The 19,932-nt window shown below is 44.5% G+C and overlaps 1 protein-coding gene across 9 annotated transcripts in view; it reads right to left on the bottom strand.

Annotated features, from left to right (window-relative positions):
- CFAP251 (cilia and flagella associated protein 251) overlaps window positions 1–19,932 on the bottom strand; it is a 115,284-nt gene that overhangs the window by 27,920 nt on the left and 67,432 nt on the right. For all 9 annotated transcript variants that reach the window (XM_085876822.1, XM_085876821.1, XM_085876820.1 and 6 more), the window contains 3 exons: window positions 19,536–19,727; window positions 14,452–14,702; window positions 10,040–10,191 (listed from right to left, as the gene is read on the bottom strand). In XM_085876822.1, the coding sequence (XP_085732948.1) occupies window positions 10,040–10,191; window positions 14,452–14,702; window positions 19,536–19,727 (595 nt within the window). The remainder of the gene's footprint in view (window positions 1–10,039; window positions 10,192–14,451; window positions 14,703–19,535; window positions 19,728–19,932) is intronic.

The following is a 19,932-nucleotide window of genomic DNA, read 5'->3' as shown; positions in this document are numbered from 1 at the left end:
GGATTTCCTGTCTGGCATTGAGGACCTCCATCCATTGATGGGAGAGCAGAAGCAGCATATCCAGGGTAGAGTGACCTGGTCTGAAACCAAATTGATGATTGGAAATCAAGCCATTGGAGAAGAGGAAGGATTTCATGTCTGAAGCGATGATGGATTCCATAACCTTGCTGATGATTGGGAGAAGGCTGATTGGTCTGTAGTTACAGGGATCTGTTTTTGCACCTTTTTTATGCAGGGCAGTGATGTTAGCAGATTTCCAAGCAGATGGCAGATGACCTTGGGCAAATGAGAGGGTGAATAGAACAGAGAGAGGGTGAGCAAGAGCAGAAGAGCAGGCTTTGAGGACACGTGGGCTGATGCCGTCTGGACCGGTTGCAGAATCTGACTCGAGGTTTGAAAGCAAGCTCTCCACCTTGTCAGGAGAAAAGGATACAGAGTCCAGGGACAGTTGGGTGCGACTGGGTAAAGTGGGTAGAGATAGTGATGGGTTTAGGACACAAGATTTAGCTGCAAACACCGAGTTTAGGCATTCAGCCTTTTCATGCGCGGTATCAGCAATGCGGCCATTTGAGGTAAGGGAGGAGATGGAGGGGGAACATACACCAGAAAGAGATTTGATTAGACGCCACCAGGATTTTGAGGAGGGAGAGAAGTTTGAGAGTTCAGACTTGAGATGAGAAAGATGTTGTTTTCTGGCTCTCCTGAGGGTAGATACACACTTGTTCCGAGCTTTGTGGAAGGAACTGAGATTGCCCTCAGTTGGGTTTGCTTTCCATGAGGCAAAGGCAAGTTGTTTCAGGACAACTGCCTCGCCACAAGCTTCAGTAAACTAAGGGCAGGAGGAAGGGTAGGACAACTGAACACGAGAGGGGATAAATCTGTGCATGAGGGAGAGCAAGTTTCTTTGAAAGAATTCCCAGGATGAGTTGATATTTGAGAAAGTAGTGATAGGAGACCAGTCTGTAAGTTTGATGGCTGCTCGGAGACCCTGCCAGTCGGCTTGAGTGAAATGCCAGACTCGACTGCGGTGAGGTGGTTCTCTGATAACAGCCAGAGAGATGTCCATTTTGACAAGGACGTGGTCAGAAGAACCGATTGGAGCAAAGGAAGAGCAGCAGATATTGTCAGGGAAATTTGTCAAAATCAGATCCAGAAGAGATGGAGTACCATTGGTTGAGATCCGGGTCGGTAAGTTGACCGATTGAGTCAGTCGTAATGAGTCGCAGAAAGCTTTTGCTGAGGTGCCATAGCAGGTGCGAGAGGTACCCACACCTAGCCAACTGGCGTGATGACAATTGAAGTCACCACATAAGAGGAAGAGAGAGTTTGGATGAGAAGATAGAAGATGGTCCATGTTTTCGGATAGTGAGGTGTAGATGGAGTCATCTGTTCGGTGGACGGTACAGTATACATATAAACATGAGGTGGGAGTGGAGGGGAAGCCGAAGCCAGAGGTATTCCTGGAGGTGTGGGGGAGTGAGAGCAGTGCATGGAGAGTGAGGAATAGAGTCTTTGATGAAGAGAGCAACACCTCCACCAGGACGAGGCTCAGGTCTGTCATACCGTAAGAGGGAGTAACCGGGGAGAGATACTTGGGAGTCAGACACGTCTTGGGAGAGGAAAGTTTCTGTTAGGCAGATAATGTCTGGTTTGTCAGTGGTAACCTGTATGGAAAGATCTGAAAGGTTTGAGCCTGAAAGGAAAGATCTGAAAGGCCCCGGATATTTGAGGTCCACACTTTTAATGAAGAGGAAGGGGAGGAGGCTTTGGGTGCAGGAGGTGGAGGGGGAGGGGGAGGGTAGGACAAGGGACGAGGGGGGGGAGGTAAGGAGGGTTGTTGAAAGAGTGTGGGGTATTGCAGAATAGCGAGGGGAGGGGGCCGAATGAGGAGAAAAGGCTCTGTGGTGCTGGGGGAGAGGGGGGACAAGAGACAAGGAAGAAGGCAATTGAGGATTTGAGGTGGTGGAGTGAAGAGATGGAGGTGAGAGGGCAGTGGAGGGAGGCAGCTTGGTGGATGAGAGGGGGGGCAACTTTGAGAAGGATGAGTGAAGGGGATGAAAGGTGGGAGAAAGGTGAGGGGGAATTTTTGAGAGGTGAGAGGGAGGCTTGGAGGGAGAAGAGTGGGATGGTTGCTTTGATAGTGAGAGTGAGGGATGAGGGGGGTGGTTTGGCACTGAAGTTGGAAAAAAAGAATGGTTGATGGAAAGCGAACATCCATGGCAAACTGTGGTTTTTAAAAGTTTTAGGTCAGAGATGCGATTTAACACAATTCTTGATGGATGCAATGAAGGCGAATTCAGAGAATGGAGAGAAGAAGCACTGTAATAGGTGGATTTTTTAGGCAAGGAATGAAGGAGAGCTCGAAATGAGAGCAGTCTGTTAAAATAGCAGAAGAGTAGTGCATTATGAAACAGTAAAGAGTACCACATGTGTGAGAGAGGAAGATGAAGCATTTTTTTTTTTTTTTGACATAAGAAAGAGATTAGTTGGGAGAATGGGGGATGTTTGGAAAGTGGGAAGGATGAAAATTGAAGGTAATGGGGAGGATAGAAATTGAAGGTAATGGGGAGAAAAACAAACAAAACTTAGCTTCTTAAGAAAGATTACCCCATGGAACAGTTCACAAGGAGAGAGTCAGTCAGTCATAGTACAGTCAAAATGTCGGATGACCTCCCACAAATTGCAACAAAAGCAAACTCAACAGATTTTGATTCCTGGATGTGTCCTCAGTGACAGAAAAAAAGTCCTAAGGGATCCTCCGGGGAGAAAGTCCTGAAATCATGTAAATCCAATATGGCCGCCACCCAGCTTCAGGGAAAATGAGAAAATTGTAAAGATTGATATCTTAACATGTAAATACATGTTTTTCTGCATTCTAATTGTTTCTAGTTATGGTCAGTATATTGATATACAAGAATAATTATAAAAAAGTGAAATGTATTGAGGGTAAAATAAAAAATTATAGTTTTTTTGTCCAAAAATGTCAATTTTTTGTCCCGAAAAAAAAAATATTTACCTGATACTGATTTTGGCTCCTGGACCAAAAAAAAAAAGAAATGTTGAAGACACAAGATGAAATCAAGTCTATGGCAATACAATACAATTATGTAAATCATTGAAACATGACAAAATTCACAATTCCGCTCGGGGCAATCACATCTGCCTGACGAAGGTTTCGAAATGAAAATTCGCATTGAACTCAGAAACTACATCCATTATAAACTTACTATACATATTGATAAAAATCAAGCGTATTAAAGTTAGAACTCGACAATGTCGCCATCATCCTCATCATTGTCACATGGAGTGTTTGTGCAGCCAGAGCCCCTGCAGTTTCCACAAGCCGGAGTGCACTCAATGTTGTGCTTCTTGCATGTGCATCTCATGGTGCTACATTCAGCCTGGCAGTTGCACCTAATGACACGTAACATCTTTTCAGGAGCTGGAGCTATTGATGTCTGAAGTGGCACAAAACCCTCGTCACACTTCTGCCAACCCCAGTCTGTCGGAAGAAGTTCATCTGCACATCCCTTTCCATTCTTGGACTTGCAGATACACGCGCAGGCTGTGATACTTTGCTGCTTCTGATGTTGGTGGTAACGTCTGTGGTTGCACGTGAGAGGAGCTCCAAGCCACCTTGTCCCAGTACCACTGATACCGGAGGGTGTCCAGGGTGTCAGTTGACTTTCCGTTGTAGATTATCACCAATGTTTTTTCTCCTGCATCTGCCACATCACATACGGAAGCTGGATATGTATCAAAAACCTTGGCCTGCTCACGGAGTGTGTTGTTTGCTTTGTACTTTTTGAGGGAAGCTCCCTTTCCAATCCCATGAAGACGAGATGTCGTGTCGCACCCAAGAACTGCATGTAGAAACAGTATGTGCTTGCATATGTCTTGTCCCAATCATTTTCTTTGTAGCCTTGATGTTCCAGATGTGAGGCTTCTTCATGTTCTTCTTTGGCTCGGGACAAAAGAAGAGGTCATGGGATTCTACGCTTGCATGGTAGCATAGGAGGAGGAGGAGGTCTGTGTCATCACCAACTAACACAGTGTTGGTGACGGTAGCAGACTGCATGGCCTTCAGTACAATCAGGAGATCAGCATCCCTTGAAGCATGCTGTGTCTCACAGTTCTTCTTCTGAAGCTCTTCACTCAACATAAAAATGAATCGCTGTTTATTCTGCCTGTTGGCAAGAAACTGTTCCTTCTTCATTATGAGACGCATGTCAGCTGTAAATGTCACAGTACTGCAAGCATTCCCTTTAGACCGTTTCTGGTGTGTCATGTCCTTCGTGTTGGTGCTCTCATAACCATCAAACACGAGTATGGCATCTCCTTACTTCTTCGTTACATAATCAGTGTACTGGTGGCATATGTCTCTGTATGTAGATCCACGAGACCATGGAATGCGTTTAACAAGTGCCCCGCCATCCAAAACATACTGTTGCCCATCATTGGGGATATCGGCTGGGACATCGGATCCAAGAAGATCCCAGATGGCATCAGCAAAGACTGGCTTGTGTGCTTCTTGTAGCTGAAGAGAGGAATCAAAGAGGGCTGGTGGATAGCTGCACAATTCATATTTGAAGGCGGACTCCAGTTCTTCTGCTGTCTGTGCAACAGTGATCAGTCTCTGGAAGAGGAGTTGTGGGTCACCCTGGACTTGCTCTCCATCAATCTTGAAAGATGACTTCATGTCGAGGGTGACAACTTGGTCTTTCCTCTTAAATATGTACTCGGCAGGTGTTTTCCCATCCATAGATTTCAATATTTTGGCTCCTACAGCATGTGCTGTATCGACGTTGACGGTGGGGTGTGCATGAACTCCAGTGGCAATGTTCCTCAGACGTGCATCACTACTGAACGGATTCCGTTCCTGTAAATACTGGAGCTGATAGTGTGTCCTTCCAGTCACGAGATTGTCTTGCCTTGGTCATGTCCTTCTTCTGCTCTCCAGTGTTGTAGTTCACACCTGTGAGCTCCTGCATTGCCTGGTTTATTTCTGCACAGGCAGGCATTGATAGTAGCCATACCAGCCGTTGTTGCTCTGTCATTCCTCGCCCTCGTGTGAGCCCCCCGCTGGTCTTCAAACTTTTCATCAAAACTTGTTCGATGATCAGGTAAGATGAAAGACCTGCCCATAGGTGATCACTTCGTCGAACCACATGGAACCCCTCATCAAAACGTTGTTGGACATTGGGATGTTGAGTTTTGAGGTTGGACATCTGCTGCAGATACACCCTCGCAGATTTGGCATACAGGTTGTGGCCCGAGTCTGCCAGGTAAGGCAGCATTTCCTGGATGGCCTGTAGATGTAGTGCCCAGTTCCCAGTGTGCTCTGCCTGGATGTATTTGCGTAGAATGTCTAGCATGTCCATATATTGAACCCAGAGTGCTGAAGTTCTAGAAGATATCTTTGCAGACTTGGCATGCTTCCGAAGGTGGTCTTTGATTCGTTTCAAGATGTCAGAGGCTGACTGCCAGGCTGAATGTAGCACCGTGAGATGCACATGCAAGAAGCACAACATTGAGTGCACTCCAGCTTGTGGAAACTGCAGGGGCTCTGGCTGCACAAACACTCCAGGTGACAATGATGAGGATGATGATGACATTGTCGAGTTCCAACTTTAATACGCTTGATTTTTCTCAACATGTATAGTAAGTTTATAATGGATGTAGTTTCCGAGTTTAATGCGAATTTTCATTTTCATTTCGAAACCTTCGTCAGGCAGATGTGATTGCCCCGAGTGGAATTGTGAATTTTGTCATGTTTCAATGATTTACATAATTATATTGTATTGCCATAGACTTGATTTCATCTTGTGTCTTCAGCGTTTCTTTTTTTTTTGTCCAGGAGCCAAAATCAGGCCAAAAAAAAAAAATGTTGCATTGGCGTAACCCGCCCGACCCTAAAAATTCCGCCGACCCTACGTTTTTTTTTTGTTTTTTTGCTATCGAAAAATTTTGCCGACCCTATTTTATTGCTATTTTTGTTGTTTTGCTATCGTTTTCAAGTATCTTGTTGATTGCGATCACGATCGCAAAAATCCGGAAGTGTTTCGGACAGAACCCGCCGACAAAAAGGGTGGTACTCGAGCCGGGGGAGATTTTGGGAGGGATTTATTAGGAAAAAATAAAAATAAAAAAAAAGATCCCGACCGACCTACCCTATTTTTCAGTGACCTGTTACGCCAATGCAACATTTTTTTTTTTTTTGGCCTCAGTATCAGGTAAATTTTTTTTTTTTTCCGGACAAAAAATTGACATTTTTGGACAAAAAAGCTATAATTTTATATTTTACCCTCAATACATTTCACTTTTTTTAAATTATTCTTGTATATCAATATACTGACCATAACTCGAAACAATTAAAAATGCAGAAAAACATATATTTACATGTTAAAATATCAATCTTTACAATTTTCGCATTTCCCCCAAAGCCGGGTGGCGGCCATATTGGATTTCCATGATTTCAGGACTTTCCCCCCGGAGGATCCCTTAGGACTTTTTTTCTGTCACTGAGGACATATCCAGGAATCAAAATCTGTTGAGTTTGCTTTTGTTGAAATTCATGGGAGGTTGACAAAATATTTCTGCTAAAATGCCTGTACTATCAGGTTGCTGTGTTCCGTTGTGCTAAGAGTGGAGTTCTGATGCTGAGAGTTTGGAGAGTTTCAGAGTTCAGTTCCAAAGTGCAGAGTTCATGTCCTGGAGAGAGGGACCTGGCTGGGTTGATCGAGTTCTGCGAGGACAGCGCCAAGTAGAATGAGTAGAGCACCAAGTAGAGCGGGCGCTGCACAATGCCAGACTGACATATTCTCAAAGTAAATGTGTGTCGTGTAGCGTTATTCCTGGTGGGAGTGGGTATTACAATCATGTATACAATAACAGAGCCGTTTGAGTCTGTCTCTGTGTGTGTGTTGCCATTTTTCTCAGAAATGGCCAAACTTTTCAGATGGTTATTAGTGAGTGCCTGCGAGTGTTTTAGGCAAAAAAAAACTCTTTTTGAAAAATAAGTGTTTAAAAAAAATAAAAAAATTCCTCTATTGTGCTGAAGCTTTTGTAGCTACGTGAAAGGTAATATTAAATGATCCCTGACCCCATTCCTTAGTGCGTGTAGGGAAGTATTTTTAGTCCCCACAAAAAAATAGAAAAAAATCCAAAATTTGATGTCTTCAAAATGCCAATAGGATTAGAATAGCACTGGGTAACCCTGGTAGGACCGAAGAAAATACATCAATTTTCTGCACGAAAACTAGAGACATGGGAAATCATCATGATCATTCGAGGTGTTTGTTTGTTGGCATTGTATGTACTCCTGCAACGCTGAACCGAATGCGCTTAAAACTGTAGCTTGTGCTCAGAGTGTGAAGCGTGGGTTTCAGGGAGTTGGGACTGTTACACCCAACTTATGTTTTTACATTTAAGTGTGAATTATTGTAATACTAAACTGTATTCTCTGCATGATAGCAATATTTGAAGGAGACTCAGAGAATTTGGGGAAGGGGTTGAATAGGTAAATAGAGCAGTGGATAAATATAGTGGAAGGAGAAGTGGGTAAAGAAGGAAGTGGGTGAAAAGGTATGGGGGGGGTCGATGAATGGGGTCGTCGGCCCCTTTGCCCATTGTGCGCTCGTAGGCCCCTTTGCCCGTTGCGCGCTCATAGGCCCCTTTGCCCGTTGTACACTCGTAGGCCCCTTTGCCCGTTGTGTTCTTGTAGGCCCCTTTGCCCGTTGTGCGCTCGTACGCCCCTTTGTCCGTTGTGCGCTCGTAGGCCCCTTTGCCCTTTTCTCACCCTAACTCTTTCTTTCTCTCATTCTTTCTTTCTTTCTCTGTCAGATGAGTGTGGAGCTCTAAGTTAGACTGATAAGTTGATTGCATATTTCCGATATTCCATGGGTACTTCCGGTTCGGGGATCAGCTGTTATCGTGGGATCGTGGACGGCTGGGTGGCGAATTCTCCAACCAGTTCTTCTAAAATCGAAAGCTAAGTTTCCTGGACCATTTACATTGTTTTGCCATTTCGTTTTTACTCCACCACCGAGGGTGAAAGAGGTTATGTTTTCACCCCCTCTCTCTGTCTGTTTGTTTGTTTTTTGAGTGCAGGGTATCTCAAAAAGTTGCGGACGGATCCAGATTAAACTTGGTGGGCAGGTTGGGTGTGTGACACGGAAGAATTTATTCAATTTGGGTGAAGTTCCGAATCTGGATCCGAGAATGTTTTAAGTAATTCTGCACCATAGAGAGATAGGGCTAAACTCATATATAGCATGATATCTCAAAAAGTTGTGTACAGATTCGGATGAAGCTTGGTAGATACGTTGGGTGTGTGACCACGACAAATTGGTTCGATTTTGGTGAATATCCGAATCTGGACCTGGATCTGAGAATTATTTAATTTTTAAAGTGATTCTTCACCATTGAGAGATAGGGCTCATAAACGATTATACAGCATGATATTTCAAAAAGTTATTGGGCCCGATATGTTCTCGTGGATCAGGTATTATGTGGTGGAGGTATGCGCTCTACCGAGTGCCCTTCTAGTTGTTTCTGTTTTGTTATTCACGTTTTTCATCAACTTTTCTGTCCCAAATTGTGTCTTCTTGTGTTGAATCATTTGGTTTGTCTCTTGATCTCAGTCGGGCCTACCTGTCACGTGTGTGTGCCCTCCATCTTCTGCCTCGTTTTTGCTTCCTTGTTCTAGTTATTGCTTCTGGACCGTCAGCTTAGTTCTTTTTCCCCTTTTTCCCTTTGCCCTCAAAAAACTGAAGCAAGGTATAGCTCCTACTTCACCCCCCTCCCAATTTTTTTTTTCATTACCAACAACAACTGTGAGGACATCACTTCCTGTAGTTCATAAGAAGGTAAGCTCGACCAGAAAAAAACAAGTGTTTTTTGTGTGTTGTGCATGTTTTGTTATCGTGATTGTGTCACGGGCTGTAGGATTGTATTTATGAAGCTGTGGTTGTGTTCATAACAGTTTTATCGGGTACCAGATGACCCGTGAACCCGTCGGGTTCCCGTTGTGACAGCGGTTGATAAAAAAATCATTTCAAAGAAAAGAAAAAAAAAAGATAGCTCCAGCGAACTATACTGCTGAGGTTGTTTGCATTGATCAAATAATCCTGAAGAGTACTTGACTGAATCGGGAGTTGATTTTTTTTGTTATTTTTTTCATTGCCCGATTTGAACGAAACTTGATACTGCACGCCGCAGGCGAATGGTGAGTAAGGTGGCCCTAAAAATTTTGCGCTATCGCGTACCATTTTGGCTGTATTTCAGGAACATATATACATGCATACATACATACATACATACAAGATGAGAGTTTTAGTAATATATAGATTTGTGTTCGTTTATTGAAAGGAGCAGGGGGAGGCCTCGTGTTAAGCTTAGCGTTTAAGTCCGTTGGGGCCTTGGGAGCATCGGGATGGAAAAGGGTATAAATAGGGACAGAAGGAGAAAGGAAGAGAAGTTCATAAAATGTGATTGATGCTCAAATGTGGGCCATATCAACAAAGAAAATTACCAAATACCAAGACCGCAACAATGAAGTGAAAAGATCCTGGAAGCTGAAGAATGCCAAAGTTGTACCAGTGATGGAGCTATGGGAATGCCGCCGAAGAACCCTCACAGAGACATTAAAATCCATCTCTGGGAATATTACTACAAACGGATCGACAGTTGGAAGCTGTCCGGGGTTCAGTGACAATCCTGAAGAGAGCCCTTGGCACAAAACTTTGAGAACAGAAAACTTCACAGCTTGGTCCATCAATCGTGACCCGCTAACCGAAATGAAGGTGGATACTTTGAGCCTGCTCTGGGAGGACCCCATTCCACATTCTGAAACCCCACATATGGAGATACCACACACACACACACACACACACACACACACACACACACACACACACACACACACACACACACACACACACACACACACACACACACACACACACACACACACACACACACACACACACACCTCCAAATGTAATCAATCACCAGTTATTATTCCTAGCTGTACACTCACGGCCGAGGCGAGAAAACGGGAATCTGCAGAGAAAGTGAGCTTTGTGATAGCACCATGAGCATAGCGGAATGGTTGTTCCACTACATCCTGCAATTGGCCACACTCCAAAATGCGCACACTGCCATCCGTGAAACCAACAGCCAACTCTGAACCTGCCACACACAAAAGTCAGTCATTGAAGCAGATCATATCATGCATTCATACTTTATTCACTGTAGTTATGCACTTAACACATTAACGAATGGGGATATAGATTACCATAGAATGCACCAAAATATCGACTGATGATAATAATGAAAAACACAAGTAGAACACTAAATACCCAACTATTAAAGTCAACAAGAGCAAATAGTCTAGCAGATATGTGAAACTATTGTGTACTTTATGATGCAAGTATGAAACTTGGCACAATTATATTAGACCTCTTGTGGACTATTGTGAAGATTAGAGGCAAACAAAATTTGTCGCATGTGAGCCTTGGTGGCCATTTTTCCAAAATGGCTGCCATTAAGCTTTCAACCATGATCACTTCAAACAATGCTTTTGTGTTTCTCAAATTTGACCTATGGCTCCCAATTCACCCAGAGTATTGCAGAAGTGACCTCAGCGCTGAATTTGATGCATTCTCCAAGTTCCAACATTCATGTTCCAGTCATTGTCCACAAATAAATTTCTCATAATCGGAAGACCTCTATCCAGAAAAAATGTTAACACCAAATTCGAAGCAATATGTGGTCAAACGCCATGGAATAAATTATGAATATAAACACAAGCTAGTTTCTTGTGAGAGAGAACTAATCTGTGACTGACAGTGGTACTTTTGGGGATCAAATTCATGAAAAATTGACCATAACTCAATTTCGAGAAACTCCGTAAGATTATAATATGCTAATGGTTTCAAGATACTGTATTCATTGGAACAATCTGGCTTACAGTGATAAGCTCTATAACTGTGACAGTGATAAGCTTGCCTGAGACAAGTAATTAGCTTGATTTTTGATGTTGGTTCCCGACAAGAGCATAGCGACGAGTGTAAGCAGTGAATGAGCCACAGACTTCTCTTGACAGTCCTCTGTGAAAGAGCGATTAAAAGGTGAAGGTTTAGTCTTTGACAAATCTCTGCATATGATGTTCGCAGCACGTGACAGAACCACAGATTCACCATCATAATCCAACCGACATGCTCTTCTGAGAGATTTTCCAACATTTGCAGTTGTCACGAGTAGTACGCCTCTATTCTCACTGTGAGTTTCCAGGTTGGGAAAATGGCTGAGAATTTTGTTCTTTAACCTAGTGGAATGAACTCCGGGGGCATCCTCCTCGAGCTGTTCAACTCGAGCAGTATAGAGTTTCTTCACTTCAGATAATTGAAAAACAGGGGTGACAACTTCATCCTCGAACATTGATGGATATACGAGAAATAAGTTCAGCAAATGTAGTGCTGTGGGCATTGTTCATGCCATGTTAATCTTGTGATGTTCTTGATCTGTCTCTGTCTCTAATGTACAGTGCCACCAGATTCTGGATGTGGTACTTTGCCTAAGTTGCTTTGAGATCTCCTTCACTGAGCTTTGCTGGAAGACACTCATACTGTAGGTTTGAAGCACACCATCCCACACGAGTGTCAAGGTCAAACATTGAGCCTTCACGGAGAGGTTTGGCACAAGTTGCTGTCATATCACAAAGGAAACACTTCTGAAGGGCACCATTTGTCTGTGATAATTTCTGGCACATGAACTTTCCTTGTGAATCAAAAGAAGAGCTCTCATCATCACCGCTGTCTCTGTTTGCTCACACATTTAAGTTCGGATTTATTGTATTGAAGACTGCATCTTTTGTGAAACGTTACACCTTCCTGAGTATGAAAATTTCCTCCAGTCCATCACCATCGTCCATGTGACCAAGCTTCAGCTTTGTCAGCAAGCAACTCAGGTCACTGAAATCTGTTAAAGTTTCAGCATTGGACTTATAACCAGCTCCTTCAAACCTATCTGGGAAGTCAGCTGGACGAGTGAGTTTCTCAATGGTGACTTCTTGACAAAAGATACACTCACACCAGTCTGTAGCCATCGTTTCATTGGCCGAACTGGCCATGTCATAATCTCATACAAATCTGAAAAATTTCTTCATGGTGTCATTGGTTAGTTAAAAAGCACCAGGATAATCTGAAAAAAGGATCATCATTATTATAGAGACAATTAATGATTATTTTAATGAAACAGCCATGCGAATAATAATCACAACTGCATTATAATGCATGTTATTTGACCTCTGAAACCAAAGTTTAAGGTCATTTTGATCGTACTTTTTGTCTCCACTCACTTATATCTGACCAAATGCCACATAAAGCAGTTGATACAATTCTGACAAATTTGCCAAACGTAAAATCCTGGGTTTTAATGCATGCATGCAATGGAATATACGATTCATCGTTAAATATTGACTTCCACTTTTCATCATTTTGACCTCAAAATGATCTCTAAATGACCTCCAACGTTCACAAGGGTCAACATAGGTCATTATTATTAATGTCCACAGTCCTTGGGTTTAAATTGTAGTGATTTGTCCTTAAATAGTCAATAAAATACTGTTTTAAGTGACTTTGCACATATTCTCAGAAGAATGAGGTCTTAATGGTGGCCATTTTGAAAATATCGTTGCCAAGGTTGAAATAAGGTGATTCTGGAGTGCCTCTAATCTTCAAACTGGTCTCGATGATGTGTGGAATACGTGTGCCAAGTTTCGTACTTGTATCATAAAATGCACGATCCTATGCACGTTGTTGTGGGCCAGGGTTCGGTGGCGATAAATGACCACTATGTGGAGCAGTGGAGTCGTCTCCCACCGAACACCCGGAATTTACGTCGTGACTCTCGGATAACTCCAAAGGTCACGGTTCCCTTCGCGGACCGTGGTCGCCAATATTTAGACGGCGTGAGGTAGGGTCCACTTGTCTAATTGCAATTTACCTAAGTACTCACGCCGTCTAGCTACCGGGGAAACCACACCCTCGGCCGACTCTGTCCGATCCGAGTCGCAGGTAACGACTCGGATTCGGCGTAACCGAGCGGAGTTACCAGAGCCGCGCCAGTCCCAATGACAACTTACGGCACCAACAGCCTTACTATTTCTCAATACGCACCTTCCTAGGCCAATGAGAAAAAGCACAGAAAACGAGCTGTTACATTTAACAGGGGTTTTATTTTACATTAATCGGGAGGGAGACACAGAGCAGAGTTATCACGAATAAAAAATGTAATTCACAATGTACAAGGCACTTAACAATTCTACTTACAGACGGGGCCCACGGACACACACACACACACACACACACACACACACACACACACACACACACACACACACACACACACACACACACACACACACACACACACACGAAAATGGACCTCAATGGCCACGGCCTTTATTGGCACCTGTCCGCCTCGTGCAGTCTGGTCGAGCTTGTCGGTGGTGGGACTAGAACGCACCGCCACAACGTAGCACCAAGCACCAGGGACGAGGGAAAGAGCGTCGGACGCCAGCCAGCACGAAGGCGGACGAGTGAGAGATGACGAGGCGACCGGCGATCAAGCCCGAAACAGCTTCCTTGATCAGGCCACACCAGGTGAGGCAGACGTGTACAGCAAGACAGAACGTGCCGATCACTCCAGACGCTAAGAAGTCGCCACGATCACTCCTCTACTCTCTTGAGGTGGGAGTGGTTTCTTTCCTCGCCACTCACCTCCTGATTGGACGAGGCCATCGTGCGATCCGCTGGCCGTTCCTCATTGGACAGGCCCACGGTAGGCAGGGCAAATCACACCTTTCTGGGGCGGAGTCAGATCTGAGGCGATGGAGGCTCCGCCCATGCCTTCAGCCAAAAACACGTGGGCAATGGCGACCGGTGGAGCGAGGTGACGGTCCGCTGTTGTTGTTGTTGTAGTTGATATATAAATTTTAACTATAAAATAACTCGTAGCGCACACACGAAATTCCCATTAGACAGAAGGAAGGATTCTAACTATAAACACATACTTATTGAAATAACTAAGCTTAGGGACTGTTGTCTGTCTGTGTGCAAATGGCTTCCAGATTCATAACACACATATCCGCTGGACTAAAGTGCCGAATCCACACAGTCAGAGAGTAAACAATGAATGAATGGATGACATTAGAGATGAGAAGGTAGGGTGAGACGTAGCACAATTTTCATGATCTTTCAATAAGGACTGAACTTCTTCATCGTCCGATAAATTTTCATTCAATCAATCAATCAATCACTGAAATAAGACAAGTAAAATTAGTTTTCTGTCATACCCATCATGTTCATGACTATCAACAATAAACCATTCATCATTTTATTGTACAGTGCTGCACAAAAAGGTCACATAATGGGTGCAAAGACTAACCTCTGGAGTTATAGGTGAGACAGTGGATTTGTTCTGAACGGCTAAATTCTCTCGTGTTGACACATCTCCAATGCTCAAAATCCCATACGTGCAATCTGCCGGTATGACTACCAACCGCCAGCAAGGGGCTCAGCGGGTGTGCGGATACCACTGACACAGCACTCTCGTCACCCCGTACAACCACCCTCATCTGGCCATTTCTGGGGGTCACCATGGCCACCACGGCATTTTTTGTGGCCAACATAAAGTCCCTACCACACAGCACGATACACACAAATACGTTGTATGTTTGGGTACAGCAAGGTAGCTCAGTTAGTAACATGCTCACCTACAAGCTTTGCATTCATCGAGTTTGGTCCACTATGGTCATATCAAATTAAAAAGTATTTTATGGCCAGAGGGAGGGGTGGATACAAGCATGGTGCCTGCAAGGAGTGCTGTATATCAGAGTACACTCTACTTCGATCAGATAGCGATTCACAAGGCAGCTGCCTGTAGGCATTGAGGTTATCGATGTTAAAGGCCCCAAAATACCTCAAAATGAGAGAAAATTGTGCAGTACTTCTGTCTAATTCCCAGCCGATATATTATACAATATAGAGTACTTGGCAAAAGTTTGGGTTATTTTAGCTTTTGTGGTGCTATTTCCCATTAAACATTTGTGGAAAGTTATAAGTATGCAATATATAGGGAGATAATAATTCATATTCCTGTGAAAATCAATTTGATATCACAGTGAGATTTAAGAATCCTTAATATAATTAATGGACCGGGGTTTGTTTGTGTTTGCTTGTCGAGCTACTCCTCCAACAGTTCTGGGCCGATTACATCCAGACTTGCTACATAGGATCAGTATGACACTAATTAGTGCATAGGGATGTTTTATCTTTGCCAGTGCTCTTTGGGGGACGGGGGAGGGGGGAGGGGGAGACGCAAACTCTCTATGTAAATGTGTATCGTGTAGCGCTGCTCCAGGTGGGAGAAGGTATTTACAAGTCTCCACCATTTACAGTCCAGTATTCCTGTCCCTCTGTGTTGGAGTGGCGATCCGTCCAGGATTGTGCCCAATTGCCAAGGAGACTGCTTAGGCAGCACCAACGCTCACCACAGAGTATGCTCCCAATGGACAACACTATATATATATATATATATATATATATATATATATATATATATATATATATATATATATATATATATATATATATATATATATATATATATATATATATATCAAAATGCACAGCCAAGCCACAATGACAAAAACTCGACCAAACTCGCACTTATTTTAATACAAACGAGCATGAGCCGATCAAGTCTCAAGGCGACGTTTCGTTCGTGACACACAAACTTCTCCAAAGCCGTGATACACATTTGTGACGCACAAACTTCTTAAAAGAACAATCGAGTGTATGGCCTGATTTATTCTGCCTTGTGTTAATCCTTTTCCGGTCCAACACACTGTGATGTTCGGAGTGGAAAACAAAATTCTTACTTTTGTCCCTGTTGTTCATGCTAATCATCCTTGATTGATTGTCTGCTCCTTCTGCATCTGTTCCTTGCGTGATCTGGTGAAAATAATTATGTGCATTCAAACTTGGCAAGTTATTGGGCATGTATTGTACATCTGGGTTCGTTCTCTTTTGTGATGTGATCTGGTCACGTGGTACTGTTGTAGGCGGGGTTGGAATGTGGGTGGAGTGAGTCTGCCTCAGTGAAGATTGTGTGATGGGGCGTATCTGTGGTGAAGTGATTGCTGTGTCCTCTGGGCTCAATTGTTCTTGGCACGTTGTGGGTTATTTGTGGTCCACACTGTCCTTGTTTTTGGAGCTTGCACCAACCCCATTTTGGATCAATGGTAGTTCGAACTATCCCCATTGTTCTCTTCCTCATTCTCCAACTCGGGATTCAAAAAGCTTATTCTCAAACACTTATTCTCAGACTCTATTCTCATACCCCATTTTCATGTCATTCTCAAACACTCATTTTCAAACTCCATTCTCAAACACTTCTCAACTCTTACAGATTCCAACCATGTACCACATTTACTCCACAAAACACACAAGTACATTCAGTAACACCTCAATAGCATACATCGAACACGTTTAGTACAGGAGCAGCAAGCTACCAGCACTACCAGCATTGTTATCGCCACACCACCAGCGGTGCCAGAGTTATACCAGCAGCTCCCCCCCCCCCCCCGCCCCCATCTTATCACGATGACTGGACCACACAGCACCAGAAAATCGGTGTGGCTGAATCATGAAATGCAGATGTGGAAAGTGCCAGAAGTGAGGGAGCAAGTGCTTTGGCAAAGATTCCTTGGCAGAGCAGCTCAGAGTCGATTTGAGTTCTGAGGAAGAGAGTCCAGCCCAGTTTTGAGGAGTGGAGAGAAAAGCTCCAGTGGAATTGGTTCGAGAGGTCAGCTGGTTCGAGAGTAGCTTCGAGATAAACCATAACAAGCATTGTGCCTGGGGAACGCAATGGGACGGGTACTGAGAACTCAGGGGGACAGATGCCGAGCATCAGGTGAACGGTGCATGGAGACGTGGGCTCCCAGGCATGGTCACCACCTCCTATGTGCCTTGTAGAACCAACCACAAACTCTCGAGCATAAAAAGAGTTGACAGTGATTCTCCCTAGAACTGACTTCTCTCCCTACAAGCCTTATACACGCATCCTTCACCTTTGCACTTTCCAGCGCACATATCTCATTGACTCGACCTGAGTTTGCAGAGTGTCAACCAATTCAACAACAGTTCTTTTCAGCAGTCGCATTACATGCACCCACATACACCATACCTCTCACTTGCACTTCTCACTCACCCGCACCACACACCGTTTGTCATCACGTGAGTTGTCCAGCTCACATACAGGTGAGGCCAGAGTTGACTCTATACCCCCACCTACTTCACTTCTCTGTCTATCAACCTTTCTTCTCTCCTTCTCACGGAATGCTTGAGGTGCCTGTGTGTGTAGATTCGTGATAAGATGACTAACTAAGGGGCTTACATGTTAGGGGTAAGATCTTTCTTTGTGACAGTTTTTACTTTGTAAAGACATGTTTTGGCAAATCTTTTATTGACTGCTTCCAACCTATTTGATCATCTTTTCCTCCATTGGTTTGACAGAGTATTGTTATGTTTGTGAGATGGGGGAGGCAAGTGTGGGGGAGGGGGGGTTAGACATTGCCTTAGAACAGATATAAGTATATAGAGTAGCATGGTCCGTGTACGAGTAGCTAACCCATCTCGATGCGATTAAGAAGGGAAACATTAGCATTAGAATTGTCTTGTTTGAATGTGCACCATACAGGGGATGGTGCATGGTCATAATTAATTGGGCATTAAGGTTTGGGAAATTGTGCATATAACCCCTTGTAATGTCCCACCGGATGAGATCGAGCAGAGGGGCTGCGCTGTCCAGAGAGCGAGGCGAGGAGCTTTTCATCACCTTCCGAGGGGCAGAGTTATGGATTCCTCCAAAGGGGCAGAGTTTTGGGGCATATCTCAGGAGAGCGAGTGGTGGGAAGTTGGGCATGAAGAGGAACCCGGAGAAGTCATAGCTCATGGCTGAGGAGAGTAGAGGAGGATTGGGCACAAAGCAAGGGGAAAAAGAGATGATGGATTGTGCCAACAGAGAAGGAGATAGTGTGCTGCAGAGAAAATGGTTCCTCTATCCGTATTGCCTGCCTGCCTTCTCCTGTTCCTGCTCTTGCAGTGGCCCTGCCTCGTTGTTTCTGCTCTTGCAGTGGCCCTGCCTCGTTGTTCCTGCTCTTGCAGTGGCCCTGCCTCGTTGTTCCTGCTCTTGCAGTGGCCCTGCCTCGTTGTTCCTTCTCTTGCAGTGGCCCTGCCTCGTTGTTCCTGCTCTTGCAGTGGCCCTGCCTCGTTGTTCCTTCTCTTGCAGTGGCCCTGCCTCGTTGTTCCTGCTCTTGCAGTGGCCCTGCCTCGTTGTTCCTGCTCTTGCAGTGGCCCTGCCTCGTTGTTCCTGCTCTTGCAGTGGCCCTGCCTCGTTGTTCCTGCTCTTGCAGTGGCCCTGCCTCGTTGTTCCTGCTCTTGCAGTGGTCCTGCCTCGTTGTTTCTGCTCTTGCAGTGGCCCTGCCTCGTTGTTCCTGCTCTTGCAGTGGCCCTGCCTCGTTGTTCCTGCTCTTGCAGTGGCCCTGCCTTGCTGTTCCTTCTCTTGCAGTGGCCCTGCCTCGTTGTTCCTGCTCTTGCAGTGGCCCTGCCTCGTTGTTCCTGCTCTTGTAGTGGCCCTGCTTCATCATTCCTGCCTTTCCCCGTTCGTTGTCCTGCCATGTGTTTCGTCATCTCCTGTTCGTCTCCTCATCACCTGCTTGTTCACCAGCAGCTAAGGCTCATCCGGTTCACGTTCCCTAAACTGTTCTGTGCATAAATCTGGTGTGGTGCCATAGGTTTTATTGGTATTGTACATAATTAGTTATTTATCGATTCTGTGTTCCCCCTTATTCCGTTCCCCAACCCGCCGTCGTACTCCTTTGTGATTCAACCATCCCCTTGTTCTTTTTAACTCTTTCATTCGGGAAATATACCCATTGGTTTTAAAAGAGTTAAGGGCTTCGTGTGCTTGTTGTGGTTCCTGTGTGTGCAAAGCCACCATTGTTCGAACACAGTCCAAAGAGTAAAAGCTAATTTTAGTCTATCTGTCCAGCATCAGTCCAAATCAGCATGGGCACGACAGTATGTAAACAGTGGATGGGAATTCTGCCCCACAGTTTCGTTGTGGTTAGTATTAGCCAACATCCACTGATGGTATCGCTCAGCCATTCTGATTGACAGGAGTGGGGCGTTGAGAGTGCAAGTCTTATCTGGGGAGTTTACTGGGAAGGTAATGTGGAATTTGGACGTGAGGACCCCACCTAAATTAATCATCTTAGACAGCATCTGTGGTTGCTTAGCAACCCGTCATGCAGCGGAGTTATCTCCGGCTCGTCAACGTCAGGGTCAAAGGTTGGGAAGCAGTCCGAGAAGCCCCCTTGTGACCTGGACTGGCGCAACCTGCAACAATATCATATAAAAATTTATGTCATGTATAAATTTATGTTACTTCATGTATAAATTAAGCACCTGGCTATGAATGGCTTTCCTTCTAGCGAAGCATCTTGTGGGCATTCAATTTCCAGTGAAGGCTCAACTGGTGCAGCAGAGAACGATAGAGAAGTGATGGCACCGAGTGCAAGCCAGGAGTACCAGTATAGCAGGGACGGTTTGTGATCATAAAAACAGATATGACCCTGCACATCTCCTGTCACGATATACCTGCACGAGAGACACATCGGCACAATGAAAATCTCCAACAATAAAATGCTGTATCATCACATGGAACGGTAAATCCTTGATTTATTGCCCTCACTGGTGTGGGATCGATTCCCACAGCTGCTCAGTGGAAAATTTCTAGATTCTGGCAACAAGTAGTCACCAATTCAGGATTAACTCAAGCTTTATAAACACTCATGATTTGTCA

This window comes from Eptatretus burgeri, chromosome 4, assembly GCF_056783735.1.
Source record: "Eptatretus burgeri isolate ZD-2024b chromosome 4, Ebu_testis_v1, whole genome shotgun sequence".
NCBI classification, from domain to species: Eukaryota; Metazoa; Chordata; class Myxini; order Myxiniformes; family Myxinidae; genus Eptatretus; species Eptatretus burgeri.
Note: the sequence above shows the minus strand (reverse complement) of the source record. Positions and strands in the feature narration are given on the sequence as shown.